This window comes from Rhinoderma darwinii, chromosome 1 (genome assembly GCF_050947455.1).
Source record: "Rhinoderma darwinii isolate aRhiDar2 chromosome 1, aRhiDar2.hap1, whole genome shotgun sequence".
Classification (NCBI taxonomy): Eukaryota; Metazoa; Chordata; class Amphibia; order Anura; family Rhinodermatidae; genus Rhinoderma; species Rhinoderma darwinii.
The window spans coordinates 667084098-667106448 of record NC_134687.1 but is presented as its reverse complement, the minus strand read 5'-3'; the positions used below and the strand labels follow the sequence as shown (position 1 = coordinate 667106448).

At 44.2% G+C, this 22351-nt stretch overlaps 1 protein-coding gene and 1 pseudogene across 1 annotated transcript in view; one reads left to right on the top strand and one right to left on the bottom strand.

The window, feature by feature from the left end:
- The window catches only part of LOC142664846 (uncharacterized), a 43651-nt gene extending 35167 nt beyond the window's left edge, over window positions 1-8484 (top strand). Inside the window, exon 8 of the mRNA XM_075844238.1 lies at window positions 6568-8484. Coding sequence (XP_075700353.1) covers window positions 6568-8393 — 1826 coding nt within the window. The 3' untranslated portion in view covers window positions 8394-8484. The remainder of the gene's footprint in view (window positions 1-6567) is intronic.
- Window positions 3763-3846, bottom strand: LOC142722373 (U2 spliceosomal RNA; annotated as a pseudogene).
- Window positions 8485-22351: the final 13867 nt, after the last annotated feature.

The window sequence follows — 22351 nt, the reverse complement described above, 5'->3', positions numbered from 1 at the left end:
GTAGGCATGCATGTATGACCTAAGAGGCAGTCCTGCCTGGATGGCCATCCTTGAAATATCCTTGTGCCTGTTGGTCAACCTGCTAGATGACATGTTAGTCAAAACTGTTTCCAACGTGTCCGCATGCTGCCCTGCAACAGACTCCGCCAAGTCTTTTGCTCTGATGTGCTTGTGGATTGTCTTCGGTTTACACAAGTCGGGCTTAAGACCCTTCAGTTGATGCTCCCCCACAAATTGGACAACATCTCCATTGAACCAGGGAGAGTGCCAGTTGTAAGGGAAGGAGCTGTCTCACTTGTCCCAGCCAAAACCTCGCAAGAGGGGAAGGAGGAAAAAACGGGACATGGCCTTGCCTGCAGAGCCATTTGCTGTCCTTTAAAGTCATATGAACGCAGTCACATACAAAGGCAATCCGCAGCAGTGTGGGGATATCGGGTATACCCTTCCCACCTTTGCGGGGCTCCTTGTACATAACAGTCCACTTTACTCTGTCCATTTTCGAGTCCCAGATGAAGCAAAACACTGGTAATGGCCCTCGAGACAGTGGCAAGAGGGGGCCATGCCTGCGCAGTGTACTGCAACATGGGCAAGACTTCGTTACACAGGACTAGTGCCTTACCCTCAATAATGAGTTGTCTGAGGCTCCACAGTCCGATTTATTTGGTAGACTTTGGCCAAGCGTTCTTCCCACGACTTTAGGGCTGCACCTTCCTTCCCAGAATTTTGATGAAGTCCGGCTCGATGGTAAATGGGAAGGGGGCAGAAGAAGACCGGTGCCAGTTCCCGAAGAGCATAGCTTCTGACTTCCAGCAGTTGACCTTTGCCCTTAAACGCTGGTCAGCGCAGAAGACTGTCACATCATCCATGTACAGCGAACACTTGACCTTGAAGTGTCCTAGACCTGCTATACCTATATGGAGAGCAACCAAAAGAATCCCAACATTATGAAATTAGATCAAACCCATAATTGAATGTAAAGTACTCAAGGGACTGAGCAATTAAGCTCATAGTACAAATGGAAGTAACGGTGCAAAACCCGCCACTGGAAACAAAAGCCTAAAAATCGGCGTCTGACATACCACGAATTTATATTAAAAGGTATAAATTTATTGATACATAACAACAAACAAGATTAAAAACAGATGATTACCACAGTATAGATGGATACCAGACACTGATACACAACAGAGGGCGCTGAATCCTAACAGGAATGAGTGGACAATGTATATGAAATGTATTGCACCATGCAACCTGCATGTGCCTATGTAAAGTCCAAAGTAACGATCCCCTACTCCTAAATGGAACCATGCATGTAGCATATCTACAGCAGCCTAACAGTAAATGGAAACAATGGATAGTAAATGAATTTAAGTAGTGTTGTCCAATATTGGTCTAAACTACCAGTTACCCCTGCAGCTACAGTGGAACACCTTACCCATGTTTAGAGAGCGCCACTGTCTGGCATCAGGGTTTGGTTTGGTCCGATCCGATGATCCGTTCGATGACCACCTTCAGTCTATTAGCCAATACTTTAGCGAGGATCTTGTAGTCCTCCCAGAATGCATGTTTCCGGTCTCATCTCGGAGTTCCTTCAGGGGCGTGTGGCCGGCATGGAGTTTCCTGAAAAAGAACGAGTTACATTTCTCACCCTTCTCCAAGTTCTCCACCTTGGAACGAAAGTCAATTTGCTTGGATTCCTCCTCAGTGTCTTTTCAGGTTCTTTTTGCCTCCTCCAGCTCCTTCCTGATGTCACAGCCACATTGAAGGAGGTCTTGCAGGGATCGCAACTGACGCTGCATCTCCCTGAAGTCTCTCTTCCTCTCACACGCCTGTTGACGACTTTTTGCTTGGAAGAAACAACGATATTCAACTTTAACATACACCAGTCACAGGTTTTGTTAAAGAAAATGTTGTAATTCCGCCAAACAATATAGGCGTCCCTAAGTTCCGCCAGTACTTCCTCTCTTTCCAGCTGGGCGCAATTCAGCTTCCGAGAGCCTGGGCCAGTGGGGAAACCATGGCAAATGGCACATTGCAAGAGAATGGCCCTGTGGTCAGAGAAGAAGCAGGGGACCATAGAGTGCCCATGCTGCTTGACTGCCTGGGAGGTGAACACAAAGTCATTCCAAGAACGAAGTGAACCATCGGTCCGGCTCCATGAATAGTTCACAGTGCCGTTCCCCATAGATCCCACAACGACCTGCAAAGATGCTTCGGTCACCATCTCGATAAGCAGTTTGGATCAGACATCTTTGAGGTGTCAGCAGCTGGGCTGTCCCTCACATCTCTCTTCCTCTGGAGGGTACCAGAGGAGACAAGAGGGGGAAAATCCTCCAAGGAAAGAACTCTAGCAGCTGGAGGGGAAGATGTTAATGCTGCTGGAAGTGGGGAGAAGGGAAGCTGTGTTGGGAAGCGCGGCAGGTGACAGGACCACTGTGGTGGCTGGGTAGGAGAAGGTGAGAGCCTAAGTGGGGGTGATGGGCGGGCAGGGTGAAGGTGAGGGGGGAAGGAACTGTTGTCCTCTTACCATCCTTCTTCTTCCCGGTCTTCTGTAATGCTGGAACTTTGGCTGGGGCGGGGTTCCCTCTGCCCGGAGCTTTCACTGCCACAGATGCTCAGGATCTTTCCCTATTCGGGCAGTCCTAAGCATGGGCTGCTTGTCCGCAGAGGTTACACGTGGTCCGTTTCGGGCAGTCTTTGGTCTTGTATCCTGTTCCCCAGCAGTTCTTGCAGGCAGTCCTTCATCGAGTGACCCTTGCTGCATCTCCTGCAGATCTGCAGCATGACCGGGTAGAAGAGGAGGCCGTAGGAGTTTCCCAACAATCCGGGCTGGAGGCCGTCTTCCGAGCTTGAGTCTTTGTTGAGTCGGACAATTACTGACCACTTGCCAGTCCAAAAGCTGAGTCCGTTCAGGATGTGGGGGGGTTCCCTCACCACTGTGCAGAAACACCTCAGGAGCGTGGCGATGTCTATGCCGGGGGTGTGTGTTTTCTGCATTGAAGCGGTCACCGGCCTTTGCTCTCTTTGGACAGGGCAGTTTTCCACAAAGCGAGAGAAAGGGAATTCAGGTCTTGCCACTTTCACCATCTCCCAGTATCTTCCGCAAATGTTGATAGATGCAAAGATTACAAAGAAGATCCCTGTCATGAAGGCTTGAATACTCATGGTTTCAGGCTTAGTGAAGCCCTGGTCCAAGAGCATCTGCTGGGTGAACACTTCTCGCGTCCACCTCGTTCAGCTTCAGGACCACGGTCTGCTTCATCCAGGTCTCCAAGGTAGAGGCGGCCTGGTTCGGCTTCCTGGTGGTCTATTGGCTTGAGGAGGCTTCGGAAGGTGATGTCTTGGCCTGGGTCTGCTGGCCTGGCCCATCAGCCTTCTTCTGGGTTGCTGGTTGAGGCCATGGCTACTTCCAGCTGTTCCTGTCGCTTGGGGAGGGTCTTCCCTAACTCTCTTCTCAAAGGAGGCAGGGCTATGCAAATCTCCTTGCTGGCCGAGGTTCTTGCGTGGAGTTTTCTTCCGGGGAAGATATTCGTCGAGCTCTTCTTCCTCTGTGGCACAGCTTCCTCGAAGATCCCCTTCAGCAGCGATTCTTCTCCGAAGGTCTCCTTTGCAGTTCTCCTTATTCCCCGGCAGCGATCTCTCGGTGCTTCTTCCCCGATGACCTCTTTTTTCTGGATCGTCATCGATGGTTCTTCTCCGCAGTTCGTCGCCAGCTGCCTCTGGAACACTCTTTAATTGCTGACCTAAGTGAATCTAGCCCCCAGTGGTTCTCCGAGCTTACGCCCTTATAAGGACTGATCAGAACAGCTACTACACTTGATCTTCGCCAAAAGGCAGAGAAGCGATGACAACCCATCGCGAGGGCACCGATGAGGTGACAGATAGAACCTCCTCCAATTAAACTTCATAACCACTACCAGCACTGGTCAGTAACTATAAATCCTGGGGAGAGGTCACCTTCCGCACCAGGACATAGTTACTGAACCGCTCCCGATGCTCACTGTCCTAACGGACAGTGTCTGGGAACCAGGTGATCAACTTTCCCCGACAGCGGACACTCTCCACCAGAAATGTACCCATCATAGCGGTCCAATGTCGAGATCAATGTGATCGATGCATCTGTACAGATCCACCGATCACATTGTATTTACATCTAAAACCGTTCCCGGTACTTGTACTGTCCCGCCCTTCCCTATTGTCCCACATGAGCAGCAATGGACCAATAGCAGTGGTCCATTGCCGACGATCGCTGTAATTTGGTGGGTCTATTCAAACCCACCAATCACAGTGCGTTTTGCACCGGAGCAAGTGAAAAATACCGGTCACTGGCTCTGATCTCTTAGTTGGTGAAGTAAAGTAGAAGAGATCAGAGCCTGTGCCGTTTATTTCTGCCCTTCAGTTAAAAAAGCACCCATTAACCCTTTCCATGCCTCATCACCTCCCTGTTTCCAATGTCTGACCACACCATCTCCCAGTGTATGAAAGAGAATTTTCTTTTTTTAATTCAACAAAAAATTTGATTTAGATCTTCAATAGTTGTCTAGCATTTACGTCAATTGTCAGTGTCAATCTATCGCGTGACTTGTTAGTCCATCACTGTCAATCCGTCAGTATCATTTAGTCGCGTCAGTTAGTCGGCGTCAATCTGTAGCATCCGTTGTCAGCGTAGTCCTTTAGCTAGTCAGTTACTGTGTTATAAAAAACCACAACTTTGTGTGTCAGTGTTTAGTGTTTTCATTCTTATACAAAGCTTTATAAAGCTGGAATTACTCCGTTTTTGGTGCAGTTTTTATAGCCAAAGCCATGAATGGATTCAAAAGGAATGGAAAATATAAATGAAGGACTAGCAGGTACTCACACAAGAAGGTGGATTTTATAAGCCCCCTCCGGAGGATGTGGCCACGCCCGGCCCAACCAAATCAGTATGAAATAATCACCTTGTTAATTTTGTCATTTGTAGTGTTTTTTCTATTTACAGAAGTTCCAGTCTAGTTCACTGATGAAACAACACGTCATCATAATATAGAGATGGTGGCCGTCAGATTGTACTGTTAAACATTAACGTAGATAATTCCTGTACAATGGTGTGATAAATGATTGCAGATACGTATGTTGTTTTGCCGGCATTGAAAGTGTTAAGATTGTGAGAAGTTGTGAGAAATGAGTGTGTGACCTCCCTCCCCCCTAAAGTGTGCTGTGTTTGGGAGGAGGAGGAGGGGGGCTGACTGGGTGCAGTCTGCAGGGCTGATGAGACAAAGGGATTTCAATATGCACTGCTGAGAGATATATATATATATCAGTAATGTCTACAAACCTAAATACATTTCTTCTCTTTTGCGCAAGCGCTGTTGGTTATAAAAGTTACGATATTTATGTGTTATGATGTGATCAGATTTCATGTGTTTTGATAATTCAGATGTATTAAACTACAGATACTGTGAGACACGGGGGTTTGAAAATGTATGTGCCCCCACCGTTCCCTATTTTTATATACTGTTTATTGGTTTGCAGTAATTAATGTGATCAGAGATATTTTCTGTTTTATTGAATAACTAACTACAATTGTTTTATTTTTGATTTCACACATGAGTTATGTCATTGTAAAGATCAAATGTATTTTGTCAGGAAAAAGTCATTTTTGTTTCAGGCTGTTGTACATTACAGGGGGTTAAATTAGTGTTATGTTGAGATGTAGTTTTGAACTCTGCTACATCACTCTCGCAGAGTCCACAAAGGGGGGAAGGGTGAAGGAACTGATCAGGTACAATTTTGGTTTATGTGTAAGAGACCATCCCCCTCCAGCAAAGTTACACAGGAGGCGAGGTGACATCACTCACACGAGTCTTTAAGGATTTAGATGAGGGAGAAGGCAAAACAAAACTTGTCTGGACATTGTTAATTTGATGTAAAGTTTTTGGGGATGTTTTATTTTTATTTGTTTTTGTATGAATCAAGTATTTGCAGAACCTGATAAAAGTGAGATTCTCAAAGTATTCTGGATTATCAGCTGAATGAGGAGGAGTTGTGTTTGGTAGCGGCTTGTGACACCAATCCATGGAGTACCTCTACGCAAGCATATACTTTGTACTGTACTGAACAAAATGGACATGCCACTGCAGTTCTCACACAAAGTCATGGACCACAGCAGCGCCTGGTAGCATATTATTCAGCTAGACTAGACCCTGTGGCCCGAGGTTCCCCATCATGTGTGAAAGCTATTATTGCTGTAAATTCAATGTTAAACAAGGCCTCAGATTTGGTCCTGGCATTTCCACCACATGATATTACTGCTATTCTAACTCAAGTACAACCGAAGCATTTGTCCACTGCAAGACATTTGAGATTAATCTGTGCGCTTCTTCTCCCTGAGCAGGTTACTTTACACCGCTGTACTACATTTAACCCAGCTACCTTACTGCCTTTGGAGCTGTAACTCAAAAAATGGCATAAAAAAAACCTCATCAGACTGCATTAAAAACTGCTTGTGTGTTTTTAGTCTAATGTGAATGATTTAAGTTTGTCTAGTTTGTGGCTTTTAAAAACCCAAAACATTTTTAATCCTTACAGGAAAGCCCAGTAAGAACTCTGAGAGAAACTTCATGTTATCGCAAAATTATAAAGTAGAAGATGAAGATCTCATTCAGCAGTCTTCAGGGGAAAACATCCTTACCCTTAATGTACATCCAGGAGTTCACAGTACAGATTTATCATATAATCCCCCTAATCATAAGGAACCTTCTCCTGACCAATCACAGATTGTTACCACAAGTAGAGGTCAGAAATGGGGTAAAAGATTGCAAGGTAGTGAATGTGGAAAACCGTTTACAAAAAACTCAGATCTTTTTACACAGAGAATTCACACAGTGGAGAAGCCATACTCCTGTTCAGAATGTGGGAAATGTTTTACCAGTAAATCAGGCTTTGATCGACATGATAGAAGTCACACAGGGGATAAGCCATACTCCTGTTTAGAATGTGGAAAATCTTTTACTCGTAAGTCATATCTTCCTAGACATGAGAAAAGTCACACAGGGGAGAAGCCGTATTCATGTTTAGAATGTGGGAAATGTTTTATTACTGATACAAATCTTAGGGTACATCAGAAAAGTCACACAAGAAAGAAGCCATACTTCTGTTCAGAATGTGGAAAATGTTTCACTCGTAAGTCTGATGTTCTTACCCATGAGAGAAGTCACACAGGAGAGAAGCCGTATTCATGTTTAGAATGTGGAAAATGTTTTACATCAAAATCAAATCTTGTTACACATCAGAGAAGTCACACGGGAGAGAAGCCATATTCATGTTCAGAATGTGGGAAATGTTTTATTGCTAAAGACCATTTTAGGCTTCATCAAAGAACTCACACAGGGGAGAAACCATATTCATGCTCAGTATGTGCGAAATGTTTTACCCATAAATCAAATCTTGCTACGCATAAGAAGATTCACATCGGAGAGAAGCCATTTTCATGCTCAGTATGTGGGAAATGTTTTACGGATAAATCACGTCTTGTTACACATGAGAGAAGACACAAAGGAGAGAAGCCATATACATGTTTAGAATGTGGGAAATGTTTCACAACAAAATGTAATGTTATTACACATGAGAGAATTCACACAGGAGACAAACCATTTTCATGTTCAAATTGTGAAAAATGTTTTTCAACAAAATATAGTCTTGTTACACATGAGAGAATTCACACAGGAGAGAAGCCATATTCATGTTCAGAATGTGAGAAATCTTTTACATCAAACTCGAGTCTTGTTATGCATAAGAGAATTCACACAGGAGAGAAGCCGTACTCCTGTTCGGAATGTGGGAAATGTTTTATTACGAACACCAAACTGAGGGCTCATCAGAGAAGTCACACAGGGGTGAAGCCGTATTCATGTTCAGAATGTGGGAAATGTTTTATTACTAACGCCAAACTTAGGGCTCATCAGAGAAGTCACACAGGGGAGAAGCCGTATTCATGTTCAGAATGTGGGAAATGTTTTATTACTAACACCAAACTTAGTACTCATCAGAAAAGTCACACAGGGGAGAAGCCGTATTCATGTTCAGAATGTGGGAAATGTTTTATTACTAACACCAAACTTAGGACTCATCAGAGAAGTCACACAGGAGAGAAACCATATTTATGTTCAGAATGTGGGAAATGTTTTATTACGAACGTCAACCTTAAGACTCATCAGAGAATTCATACAGGAGAGAAGCCATACTCCTGTTCAGGATGTTGGAAATGTTTTATAGATAAATCATCTCTTGTTAAACATCAGAGAAGTCACACAGGGGAGAAGCCATATTCCTGTTCAGAATGTGGGAAACGTTTTATTACTAACGTCAACCTTAAGGCTCATCAGAGAAGTCACACAGGGGAGAAGGCATTTTAATGTTCCATATGTGGGAAATGTTTTATTACGAACATCAACCTTAGGGCTCATCAGAGAAGTCACACGGGAGAAACCATATTCATGTTCAGAATGTGGGAAATGTTTAGTACTAATGTCAACCTTTAGGACTCGTCAGAGAAGTCACACAAGGGAGAAGCCATATTAATTTTCAGAATGTGGGAAATGTTTTATTACTAACGCCAACCTTAAGGTTCATCAGAGAAATTGCACAGGGGAGAAACCATATTAATGTTCAGAATGTGGGAAATGTTTTATTACTAACTACAACCTTTGGCTTCTCCCCTGACGAGTCCTTATTCATGTTCTATTTGTGGAACATGTTTTACAATAAAATCTAATGTTAAAATTCATCAAAGATTTTACAAAGAGACAAAACCATATTCTTGTTTGAAATGTGGGAAATGGTATAAGAGCAAAATATTTTTAACGCATCAGATTATTAACAGGCATTAATTAGAGACTGTCACCAGGTTAATGCTGTCCCCCTTGTAGCACCGCCCCCCCCCCCTGTAACTTCATCTATCTATCTCTATATATCTTTATCGGTCTGTGTATCTATTGGGATGGAAGCCTGTGCTTTATCATTCATTTAATAATCGTGTTCTTATGAACCAGATTCAATTTATTTATCCTGTCTAAAAAACCCTCATCTCTTACATATCAAAAAGATGTTGCATAATAAACTGTACTTTTGTTCCTCTTTCTCTCCGCTAGCTGAAAAGGGCTTCCTCTTTCCCAGAAATATCTCCCCATAAGCTGTAAAATTCTAGAAATAACATATTACAAACTCTGAGCACAAGGCTAAGAATATGATGACTACAATTATAATATGTCATGTGATTATGTGTACGTGTTCTCATTATGATTGGATGGACCAAAGGCCACGGCTCCCTCTTACATGATTGGAGAGGGAGGAGACATGGCCAACATTGATTGGGTAGACTGAAGGCCACGGCCCCTCTTATGTGATTGGAGAGGAAGACATGGCCCACACCCCTTTTAATGATATATAATCTATGTATTGTTTCCTAATAAACCAGAGAATCTCAATGCATCTACATATTGTCAAGTGTGTTAATTTCTCTCCAATGCATGGTACTTATTGCATGCTCTCCCACCATTTGAAACCAAATAACAACGACAACGATGTCCAGTTAATTGCCTGCCTAAATTGATGTCCAAAACGATATCGGTGCCGAAACCCGGGATGGAAGACAACGAGTAACTGACTGAACACAGTGGACGGACTTGGGAGGAGTCGCTGACATAAATCCGCGATGAGTAACACTGTTAGTTACTTAAAAATTGCTCAAGCCACTCCAGATTCTGGCTCTGGTCAGTCAGTGTCTCTTACGTTTCTATCCCGAACAACTATAAATAGATGTCAGGTGGTATTTTTATTCCTTCCACCAAAGGTTTTTTATAGCATAAATACTCTATTTAGAATTAGTAAAGAATCACTGGAATAATGATAGAGCTTTATAAAATATAACTTTTACTTCATATTGTTTAAAATAATGTGCAAAACATACACACAGGACAAATTTAAAGGCTAAAAATGTGCTCTCTTTTGTGAGAGAAAAACTGACATTCTGTACGTTTTGTGCAGAGTAAATGCAAAGCTCCAAAAATTACTGCATAAAGGAGGAGGTTTTTTCAAAGGTATATTTTGGGGTAATCCACCCCCCTACCCATTCTATAGTGTGTCCTCCTTTTTTCCTTTTATATGTGTCCAGGCAGATAATAATAAGGGAGAACAGCATTATCTGCCTGGACACATATAAAAGGAAAAAAGGAGGTTTCCCAGTCCCCAGCTACAGGATCAAGATGGACTTGGACACACTATAGAATGGGTAGGGGGGTGGATTACCCCAAAATATACCTTTGAAAAAACCTCCTCCTTTATGCAGTAATTTTTGGAGCTTTGCATTTACTCTGCACAAAACGTACAGAATGTCAGTTGCATTTACTCTGCACAAAACGTACAGAATGTCAGTTTTTCTCTCACAAAAGAGAGCACATTTTTAGCCTTTAAATTTGTCCTGTGTGTATGTTTTGCACATTATTTTAAACAATATGAAGTAAAAGTTATATTTTATAAAGCTCTATCATTATTCCAGTGATTCTTTATCCCGAACAAATGTCTCTATCTCTGTTTGAATGTAAGGTCTACAAAAGCGCTCAGACTCTATAGACAGATAAATTGGAATGACATTGAACAGATATTGAAATACCAAATATTGTTGTTTTGTATTTTACTGTATGTAATCTTCATTATTTAATGGTTAAGATAGTAAAGGATACCCCACCGCACACCTAGTATAGTGTAAAATATATATACCTTTCGAGTTCTATATGCCTGGGGAAAATATATCATTGTGTCCTAATTGTAAGGATATAATTGAATCTGATATAGTCAGATTTCAACAGAGGGTGACGATATACCAATTCCTTTCGAGTGCTGTAGGCCTGGGGACGGTATATCACTATATCCTGATTGGCTATAGAAAGGTTTGAGATTCAGACCTCGAAGGACTATTCTCCTTTTTAGTCTGATACAGCTGACCTGGGAACCTCCTTATAAACTCCTGACATGGGGTTCGGAGACAGTAAACCGACAGTGGGTGTGCGGAATCATGGGCGTCAGCAGTTAATCTACTTAGACGGTTGAAAGGTGAAGAAGATGAAGGACAGTGGAAAGAGTTCATTACCAATCATAGGAGGCAGTGGAAGGTTGTGACAGAATGTTAAAAGGAGGTTGTTTAGAAAGCTCAAGATGGAAAACTTTCTTAGACCACAATGAAATGAGGAACTATAGAAGAATGTGTCAATGAATGTTGATATGAATAGTATCTGTATACAGGCATAGATTTTAACAAAAGTGACTGTACTAGTGATGATGAAGATTAATACAGCTAGACATTGCAGTGAGTTATGTGGATTATGACGAGAAGTATGATGTACACAGTGTGTGCGTCGCAGACTGGAACTAATGAGAATGTGTACTGTTTGATGTGAGATTTGAGAACTGAATTCATTGAATTGTACATTATTTAAGAGTGTGTAAAAAGTCCTAGAACACTAAACTTAAGTACACGGTTGTGTAAATAGACAGGTTTTTTCACGTACCTTACCGGTTGTGATGGTGCATTATGTGTGGTTTATTGTGAGCCCTCAGCAGAGAGGAATGACTCTAATTAAGTACCACAGGTCGTGTCTCCAGCCTATGGACAATCAGATGAGTCAGAGGTGAAGTCCACAAGACATAAAGTGTTCTCATTGTCCAGTCTCCACAGGGGGTCATCAGGAGACACCACAGTTATATTCAGCTCAGGTGCAGACCAGCAAACAAAGATGATCAAATGGTCCTCATTAAACAGCTTGAATTCCTTCCGGATGACCCGTAAAGTTTCCCAGATTCTCCGGTTCTCACCCCAGGTAATATTCTGCGCTATTTCGGCCTCCATTGCAGCTTGGCTCTGTTTTGCCATGTGAGCAGCTTCCAACTGATACTCCGGAGTAACGATTGATCCCAGAGCTGCCATTTCTTCCTCGTACCACACCAACCATTGGCTTTTAGTGGTAAGAGCCCCTGTCTCCTGAGCATGTCCATTAGCCACCTGGGAGGAGGTCACCTTGCTAGCACTCACCAGTAGATCAATTAATGACTTTAGACAGTCCCTGATAGTTCAGGCCAAGTTCTCGGGCTCGTTCCGGAACTCATTCGCTGGGTGGTTCTCCATGGGGCTACGCTATGTTGATCCCACTTCTGACATCAGTTGTCATGGGGTTCGTTAGGTTAATACACGATCAACAGAGCCAGTGACGACAGGGCAACTCCAACAGGGTTTATTGTATCCAATGTTGACAGAACAAGTCGCGTTCAATGCAGGAACAACACACACTCCACAAAATAAGGTGATCACCGGAACATCTTCAGAGCGCTGGCCTCTGCTTCAGTTCTCCTTAAGGTCTAAATCCAGAACATCTCCATCCTCCCCAGGACAAGCCCTTATATACCCCTCAGGGGGGGAGGAACATCTTGGCAGTTTCTAGTCACCATCATTTATAATGACTTTAGTTTGTGTCTCTGCAGTCTGTATGGGAGTTCCTTTGTGCTATCATGTGTATTGCCACAGCCAGGATGAGGACACATTAATTGATCTACATAGCGTAGCCCCATGGAGAACCACCCAGCGAATGAGTTCCGGAATGAGTTCAAGAACGAGCCGAGAACTTGGCCTGAACTATCAGGGACTGTCTAAAGTCATTAATTGATCTACTGGTGAGTGCTAGCAAGGTGTCCCCCTCCCAGGTGGCTAATGGACATGCTCCAGAGACAGGGGCTCTTACCACTAAAAGCCAATGGTTGGTGTGGTACGAGGAAGAAATGGCAGCTCTGGGATCAATCATTACTCCGGAGTATCAGTTGGAAGCTGCTCACATGGCAAAACAGAGACAAGCTGCAATGGAGGCCGAAATAGCGCAGAATATTACCTGGGGTGAGAACCGGAGAATCCGGGAAACTTTACGGGTCACCCGGAAGGAATTCAAACCGTTTAATGAGGACACAATGGGGAAGATAATTGGATCACCATTGTTTGCTGGTCTGCACCTGAGCTGAATATAACTGTGGTGTCTCCTGATGACCCCCTGTGGAGACTGGACAATGAGAACACTTTATGTCTTGTGGACTTCACCTCTGACTTATCTGATTGTCCATAGGCTGGAGACACGACCTGTGGTACTTAATTAGAGTCATTCCTCTCTGCTGAGGGCTCACAATAAACCACACATAATGCACCATCACACCTCTAATTTTTAAACAATTTTTAAAGATAGCTGTGTAAAGTCAGGTTTTAGAGTTATAAATATAGCAGAGTCTTCCTTTCCTTTCAGCATTTTGGCTTGCTGAAGCTCATAGTTCTACAAGAGAAGGGAAGTTGTGAAAGGCAGGAGGTGGGCAGCAGCGGATTGCAGTGTGTGAGAATGTTAGGGTATGTGCACACGTGAACTGTCTTTTGCAATAGGACTTAGCTGGGGCGGCGATGCAGGAGAGACCATCCGGTGTGGAATGCTGGAGGGATTGACCTCCAGACGAGGCAGGAGGAAAAGACAGTTGAGCACTGTATTCTGCTCCACTGCTGAGTAAAGCCCAGCGAGGCTACGCTCTGTTGTCGCGAGACTTCGCTGGTTCATATTGAGAACAGCTGATAGCTTGTCTGGATGTTTTGAAAAACGACCTATGTCCGCGATGTGTAAAATGTGGACAGGATAGCTAAAGGCCCTGTTGCTGCATAATGGATTATCAAAAGTACTGAGCACCCGACGCGTGTTTCGCCAGCATTCTGGCTTCTTCTGGGGGTAGGGGACCGCCATTACACTACCCTATAAATAGGGTCAGGGTTGATTGACAGCCTAAGCGGCCAGTCAAAAAGTCTTAAAAACGGAATAATGTATGGCTCATGTTAGTATGGCGAGCTGCTAAGTTAAATAAATATTGCTAATATGAAGCACCATGTCTAGATCAAGGATCAAGCAGAAACATTTTTTTTATATGTAATGAGCACTTATCATTGTACCTATCCTGATTAATTACAGCAAAATCACAACCGCAAGGAGTGGAACATTAAGTGCATTTATGATCAGATGGGTATTATTCTATTAAAATTAAAAGGAATAAAAATTGGCCCTTATTAGTAGAGGGAATAGATCACTAGGAAAACTGTGAGCGGAATGTGCAGTGCTTATTGAGACAGAAATAGGACAAGGCGTGGAGAGGGGTCAGTAAGCGCGTGATAATGAGAATTTTCAGAATTCTCGGAATGTGAAATGAAGGAATTGAGTCCAAATGGATTGACTGTTCAAATGAAAAATCCGTTAATGGAGCCGAAGTGATGAGCAGGAGAGGTCCATTGTTGGAGCCGGAGTGATGAGCAGGAGAGGACGTTGATGGAGCCGGAGTGATGAGCAGGAGAGGACGTTGATGGAGCCGGAGTGATGAGCAGGAGAGGTCCGTTGATGAAGCCGGAGTGATGAGCAGGAGAGGTCCGTTGATGGAGCCGGAGTGATGAGCAAGAGAGGTCCGTTATGGAGCCGGAGTGATGAGCAGGAGAGGTCCGTTGATGGAGCCGAGAGTGATGAGCAGGAGAGGTCTGTTGATGGAGCCGGAGTGATGAGCAGGAGAGGTCTGTTGATTGAGCCGGAATGATGAGCAGGAGAGGTCCATTGATAGAGCCGGAGTGATGCGCAGGAGAGGTCCGTTGATGGAGCCGGAGTGATGAGCAGGAGTGGTCCGTTGATGGAGTCAGGGAGCAGGTCAGTAGAGCGTCGTTGATGAAGTAGTGAGGGAGGTCCCAGCTACTCTCCTTGTCGGTGGAGTGGTGAAGGAGGTAGGATCCACACCTAAGCGTACCGACACAGGGCTATTTAAACCCTGTCGGTACGCTCGTAATTTGGGGCGAGTGGTGCCCCCGGCTAACATGAGTCGGCACGGTGATAACACATCACCGGCCGACTCATGAGCGACCGCACAGGATCCCGCGCGAGAAGTTCAAATATGGAGACAGGAGATCAAAAGCTCCTGTCTCCATCTGTTTAAAGCACAACAGGACCATGACTAATTGTCCTGATTTGTTTTTAGGCTGTTTCTCAAAAACTTACGGTCTGCATAAATGATAGACTGATAATTGTGTATTTTTCTCTACCCCCTCTGTCTCCAGATTGTTACCAGTATTTTGCCTTCACACACAGAGGTAAGTGCCTGGATGGTGCTTCCCCAGGGTGCAGCAAATTCCCCTGATATTGTCACCCATATAATAAAAGAGCTGCTGGATAAGTGGTCCCCCAAACACTCCACCACTGGTCTATTACAATATGTTGATGAGTTGCTTTTGTGTTGTGTCTCTGTTGACATATGTGCTCAGGAAACAGTCTCATTATTGTTGTATCTGTCCCATACAGGTTTCAAAGTGTCCAGGAACAAATTACAACTTTGTAAGCCCACTATTGTTTTTCCTTGGACATTGCCTGTCTGCTGATGTATTGCACCTGACTCCCACCAGGCTTACTGCTATCCAAGACCACCCAGTCCCACACAACCATCGCTCTCTCAGAGCCTTCCTGGGATTAGTGGGTTATTGTAGGCCATGGATTAAAAGCGCGTCCATATCAATGTAGCCCCTGTATGATTGCTTACAAACTGACCCTTTCTAACTCTCGCCAGACGCTCTAGATGCATTTTACACCCTCCAGCTGTCTTTAGTCTCAGCCCCAGCTCTGGGCATCCTTAGCTACCGTAAGCCTTTCCACCTGTATTGTCATGAACAAGGTGGTCACGCTTCAGGTGTGCTCACACAAGACCATGGTAGTCGTAGGCGGCCCATCGGATATTACTCCGCTAGCCTCGATCCCGTTGCACGAGGTGCTCCCTCTTGCCTCAGGGCTATTGCAGCAGCTGCCCTTCTCCTTGACAAAACTGCAGACATTATTTTACAACATGATTTAGTGTTTCATGTCCTACACGCAGTTGCCGAGGTCATGCACAATATTAAGACTAAGCACTACACCACTTTACGTATCCCCAAACTTGAACTTGCCTTACTAAATCCCTCCATCACTCTTAAAAGATGTACTACGCTCAATGCTGTTACTCTGATGCCTATGGTTGTAGCGAAAGGGGGGGGGCAGATCCTTAATGTACAGACTTGTAAATGACAACGTCTAGTTTGATATGGAACATGAGCCTTTGACTAACTATGATGTTCAGTATTTTGTAGATGGATCCAGATACTGGAATGAGCAGACGGGACATTTCACCACCGGGTATGCAGTAGTCCCGGAAGGTAAGACAGTGCTGAAAAAGTCACTGCCCTCCAGCAGCTCTGCCCAGGAGGCAGAACTCATGGCACTCGCAGAAGCATGTAAGTTGGGCACAGGTATAAGGGTGAACGGCTATACAGACTCAAGGTACACCTATGGTGTCGCACACAATAATGACACAATATGGCGAGCAAGAGGCTTTCTGACTTCAGCAGGCAAACCAATCAAAAATGCAGATGCAGTACAACAACTACTTGAGGCTCTAGCATTACCTACAGAGGTAGCCATAATTAAAGTTCAAACCAGACTAGACACCCCTGAAGCAGAAGGGAATGCATGGGCTAACCAAGCAGCTGCCACCTTCCCCGTGTTGGTAGCCCAAGAAGTGGGCCCAGTCACGGAGGAATTGCTGTGTGCTCTCCAGACCCAAGTGCCGGCCCCTGAACAGAAATTGTGGCAGGAGGCCGGAGCTGTCAGAGGCGAAGGAGAGCCATGGTGTGTAAAGGGTAGAACGTGCTTCCCACGTAGTCTTTTCCCAATGATTTGCCCCCCAGCGCGTTCCCCAGTTCATAACTCAAAAGGAGCCATGAGTAGCACAGTGTTACATCACTGGTTTGTCCCTGGATTTCAGAACGCAGCTGCTGGACAGGTAGAGAGTTACCTGACACAACCCCGGGAAAAAGACAAAAACACCCAGTAAGCACACGCCTCGCCCTGATTACCTCTACCAGCAACTGCAGGTGGACTACATACAGCTACCCGAGGTAGGTGTATATGAATATGTCCTCGTGTATATGAATATGTCCCCGTGTGTATGAATATGTCCTAGTGTATATGAATGTGTCCTCGTGTATATGAATATGTCCCCGTGTGTATGAATATGTCCTCGTGTGTATGAATATGTCCTCATGTGTATGAATATGTCCTAGTGTATATGAATATGTCCTCGTGTATATGAATATGTCCTCATGTATATAATTATCCCTCGTGTATATGAATATGTCCTCATGTGTATGAATATGTCCCCGAGTATATGAATATGTCCTTGTATGTATTGACTTGTTTTCAAACTGGCATTAGGCATGGCCAGTAACCAAAGCCACAGCTATAAACACTACTAGGAAAATACTCAGTGAAGTAGTATGCCGATATGGGGTCCCTGAAGTAATGAGATAGAGGAACCCACTCCACAGGAGGAGTGCTAGGACATATAGTTACGAGTCTCGGTATTACACAGGCATTCCATACACCAGGTCATACCAAAAGTAGTGGTAAGGTAGAAAGACTAAATGGAACCCTGAAGTTAAAAATACAGAAAGCCATGGAGTCCTCAGGTTTACCATGGACTGATTACCTACCATTGGCATTGTACTCTGCGAGAACCACTCCTAGGGGGCCAGTGAATTTCAGACCCTATGAAGTCCTGTTTAGGTCAGTCCCAAAGACGAGTCTGTACTTCCCCCAACAGTTTGACGGACTAACAGACGATGTTATGCAACTGCACAGGCATTCAACTGAACTGCATAAACAAGTGTATTCTTCTATTCCAGACCCCAATTCCTTAGAAGGTGCCCATCAACTGCTGCCCGGTGATTGGGTAGTCCTGAAAAGACACATAAGGAAAGCATTGGAGCCCAGATATACCAAGCACAACTGGTCACTGCAACTTCAGTCAAGCTCGAAGGCAAAAACACCTGGATCCGCGCCAGACACTGCAAAAATATTGTAAACCCGGAAGTCAAAAGATGTCACCACTTCTCCCACACTCGATGATGTCTCCACTTCTCCCCCTCTCGATGATGTCGCCACTTCTCCCCCTCTCGATGATGTCGCCACTTCTCCCCCTCTCGATGATGACGCCACTTCTCCCGCTCTCGAGGATGTCGCCACTTCTCCCGCTCTCGATTGATGTCGCCACTTCTCCCGCTCTCGATGATGTCGCCACTTCTCCCGCTCTTAAAAACAGCCGAGAAAAGTGGCTACAAGAACACGAGGTCAACAAGGGGTCCTGGTGGGATATCACCGTTTCTTTCTGGATGGCTGATGGATATACTTCAAACTGTGTTCCCAATCATTTTATTCTTTATTCTTGGCTATATAGGTTTTGGTTTGTTAATATGGCTAATGACACTTTTATGTAAGAGAACTAATAAGGTGACATCTCATAGGCTGAAACCCAGACCCTTCCATGAAGAATATCCTATGAGAACGCAGCCTGTCAATGAGCCCTAGGTGGTCGGGCAGAAGCAGTTAAGAAGTCCCTCTCACCCGGTCTAGCGGTTGAGGACAGTAAAAATGGAGGGTCTTTATAAGGGGCGGAGCTAAAGGCCCATGTCCCCCCAAACTTCTCATGGCCGAGCGCAGACCACATGATGGATCTTCTGATATAGCTAAAAATAGGAGGAGTCTGAGCAGGGGCGGAGCTAAAGGACCATGCCCCCCCCCCTCCAAACTTCTCATGGCCGAGCGCAGACCACATAATGGATCTGCTGACATAGCTAAAAATAGGAGTCTGAGCAGGGGTGGAGCTAATGGCCCATGCCCCCCCAAACTTCTCATGGCCGAGCGCAGACCACATGATGGATCTGCTGATATAGCTAAAAATAGGAGGAGTCTGAGCAGGGGCGGAGCTAAAGGACCATGCCCCCTCCAAACTTCTCATGGCCGAGCGCAGACCACATAACGGATCTGCTGACATAGCTAAAAATAGGAGTCTGAGCAGGGGTGGAGCTAAAGGCCGATGCCCCACAAACTTCTCATGACTGAGCTCAGAACACATGATGAATCTGTTGACATAGCTAAAAATAGGAGGAATCTGAGCAGGGGCGGAACTAAATGCCCATGCCCCCCCCAAACTTCTTATGGCCGATGGCCCGCAGCTTTCAGCTGCATCGCTGGGTCTCCTAAGTGACAACAATGCAGCACCGGTAGCCGGGGTGTCACTAAGGACTTAAAACATCGGGGGAAATAGCCCCAATACATATACCCCCAAAAAAAATGTGTATGTATATGTGCAGGAGTGATGCTAAAGGTCCATGAGCCCCGATGCAAAGGATCTTCTTGGGCCCCCCCCCAAACTTCTCATGGCCGAGGGTCCGCAGCTTTAGCTGCATCACTAAGGTCTTGAAACGCCAGGGGAACTAGCCCCAATACATGTGAGTCCCCCCCCCCAAAGAATTGTGCGTGCGGAGACAGCATATCTATAGCACTACGACCCTATAGCTATGGATAGGATACAGCTCAGCAGACAGTATCACGCATGATAGGAATAGATACACAGCTCAGCAGATAGTATCACACATGATAGGATTAGATACAGTTGCTCAGCAGACAGTATCACACATGATAGGATTATATACACAGCTTAGTACCAGACATGGTAGAGGACACCAGATGTGGCAGTTAAGGCACATACGACTGCAACAATAGGCCTTCAAACAGGAACGAAACACAGCAACAGGATACGGGAAGAAGGAAACGGGAACACTGGGAGCAGGATACAACTAATGGACCATTTGCATAGACGAGCACAGGAAGGCAACAACGCTCAGGCAAAGAGAGGAAAGGTAGGGCCCTTTTTAAAGGCCAGGGTGTTACTGGGTCGTTTGGGAAACTTTAGACAGTTGCACAAGCTGGTCCTTTAGGGCCGGGAGTGAGCGCGCGCGCACACCCTACAGGACACAGGAGAGACTTGCAGCCGTGTGTTTTGGCGTCTGAGGGAGAGGCTGAGATGAAGACACAGTCCTGCGGTCGCGGCTGCTGGTATGTGGAACGTGCCTGCGGTCAGCGACTATGGGCATAACACTATAAATAGTCTTAGCATCACCAATGACAACATAACCATCTCTGAAAGAATGGCAATTAAATCCGTCATGAAATGAATCCATCGTCATCCGTTCTGCAGATAAAGGGGGTGGGATTGTAATACAAGACCGCGCTGATTACATTCATCAGGCCACTTTTATTTGATAATTGATATTAGGAGAGGCTTACATGTAACCCCCTCTCAACGTACACCCTAGAATATAAAACCCTGGTACAATCAGCTTTTCTCGAAGGTTTACTCACCAAAAAAGAGAAAAAGTTCCAATCAATATCCTTTATGTATCATCTTCCCAAAATACATAAATCCCCCACGCCCCCCCCCCCCCTTGCTCGCCCCATCATTTCAGGCATAGAAGCATTAACCTGCAACCACTCTCATTACATAACTTCCCTCTTATCCTAAAGACGCGACGCCATTGATGGGAGATCTTCGGAACCTCGACTCTGTACATTATCGATCATCCCTTCGTTTTTTAGTAGCGGATGTGTCCGCTCTACCTCGTGACAAGGGCATCTAAGTGACTGAATCTTATATTCCGACCTTCATGTACCCGGGGCTAAAGCACGGTTTTTGTGCATGAATTTTATTCGACAACACGTGTTTATGTTCGGCAATACATTTTACAAACAGATCAGTGGTTGTGCTTTGGGGTCGAGGTTTGCTCCCTCACGTGCTAATCTATAGATGTGGATTTTTGCAGACTGCCATATTTTTAGTAATCACCCTTTTAAAGACAATATTTTATTTTACCGTCACTACATCGATGACCTATTTTTCAATTGGAAAGGTGGCGCCACTGAGGCCGTTTCTTTTATGGAACTTCTTGATGAGCTCTCTTTTACCCGCTATTATTCTGTTATCTCAATTGTTTTTTTTAGACCTTACAACGAGTAGGATGACCTTGGTAACCAATACTCAATTTAAAACGGTTGACGTAAACCTTCATTTTAAAAGTGCACATTATCCCCCTTGGCTCAGGAATGTACCATTTGGACAATTCAAACAAAAATCGCTCCAACCCCAAACATTTTGAATCATAATTTGATGTGTTAAAAAAAACGGTTCAAAGAAAAACATTTCCCTACTAGCCCGATTACGGGGCCGCATAAGAAAGCAAGAAGACTTACTCAGGAGGACTGTCTATTATCAACTGCCGACCAAAATGAGGGACCCAATCATTTTATTACCACGTTTAACATCGGTAGCAAATTGATTACAACCACATTAAGGAAACATTGGCACATTTTAAAAGGTGACCCCCCATTTGAAAGGGATTTTACCAGATTAACCAAAAATGACATAGGGAAGATCACAAACTTTAAGGAACATCCTTGCCCCCTCCCCCCCCCCCCCATAGATTACGGGTTATGAAACCTAAAATGTTTAATATGTCTCCCTTCATCTTTTGGAAGGAATAAAAAGAAGAAAGAATGGGTATTTGCCAGGCGCTGCCGGTCGGAATGTCATCCGTGATGAATACGATCCATATGTCTCAAGGATGGAGACAAGGTCAATGGTTGAAAGGTTTCAATGGTGCAGGTATATAAAACAACAGCAGACTGTTTAACAGCGGACTGTTTTGAAACCGGACCGGTTTCTTCCTCAGGTAGAATACAAATGAATAGGTGGGTGGGGTGTCAGTTAAATAACCGAGTTAAAGGTCGGTTTGAGGTAAGAACTACCGGGTCAGGTATACAGGTCAAATCTGATAAGCATACATATGAAACAACACAAATAATTTTACAAATAGTTACAAACAGTTAGATAAAAATGTTAGATAAAAATGTGTCTGTATGGTGTTTACACATTTATTTGACTTCCAATTATTATATAATAAATAGCAATTAAAACTTTATTATTATGGTTAAAAAATATTATCTTAAAAAATACATGTGTGTTAGTAGAAGGATCTATAAAAATATATCTTCGATTAATTTTCTTATATTAATAGTTTAAGAGAATCTGTTTGCGGTATGCAATCTTGCTTATTTAGCATCCGTGATTGTCATAGAAGAAGCTCAGCATACAAATGGAGTATCATCCTATTTTTCAATTATTGTTGGGATTGCACTGGAGTCTACATTCCACTTTGCTCATTTTATTTTGTTCTTAAATTGATTATATAGATTTGTAGGTATTAAGCTAAGAAAAGTGATTTGATAGTTTTTTGTATATTATGTGCATATATATATATGTATATGCGCTTTCACTATAAATGTGCTTTTTTCGTGACAGATGGTAATAGATGTACTGATTCTTTTCTAATCTCAGTCTTGCTTTCAAGACTGTT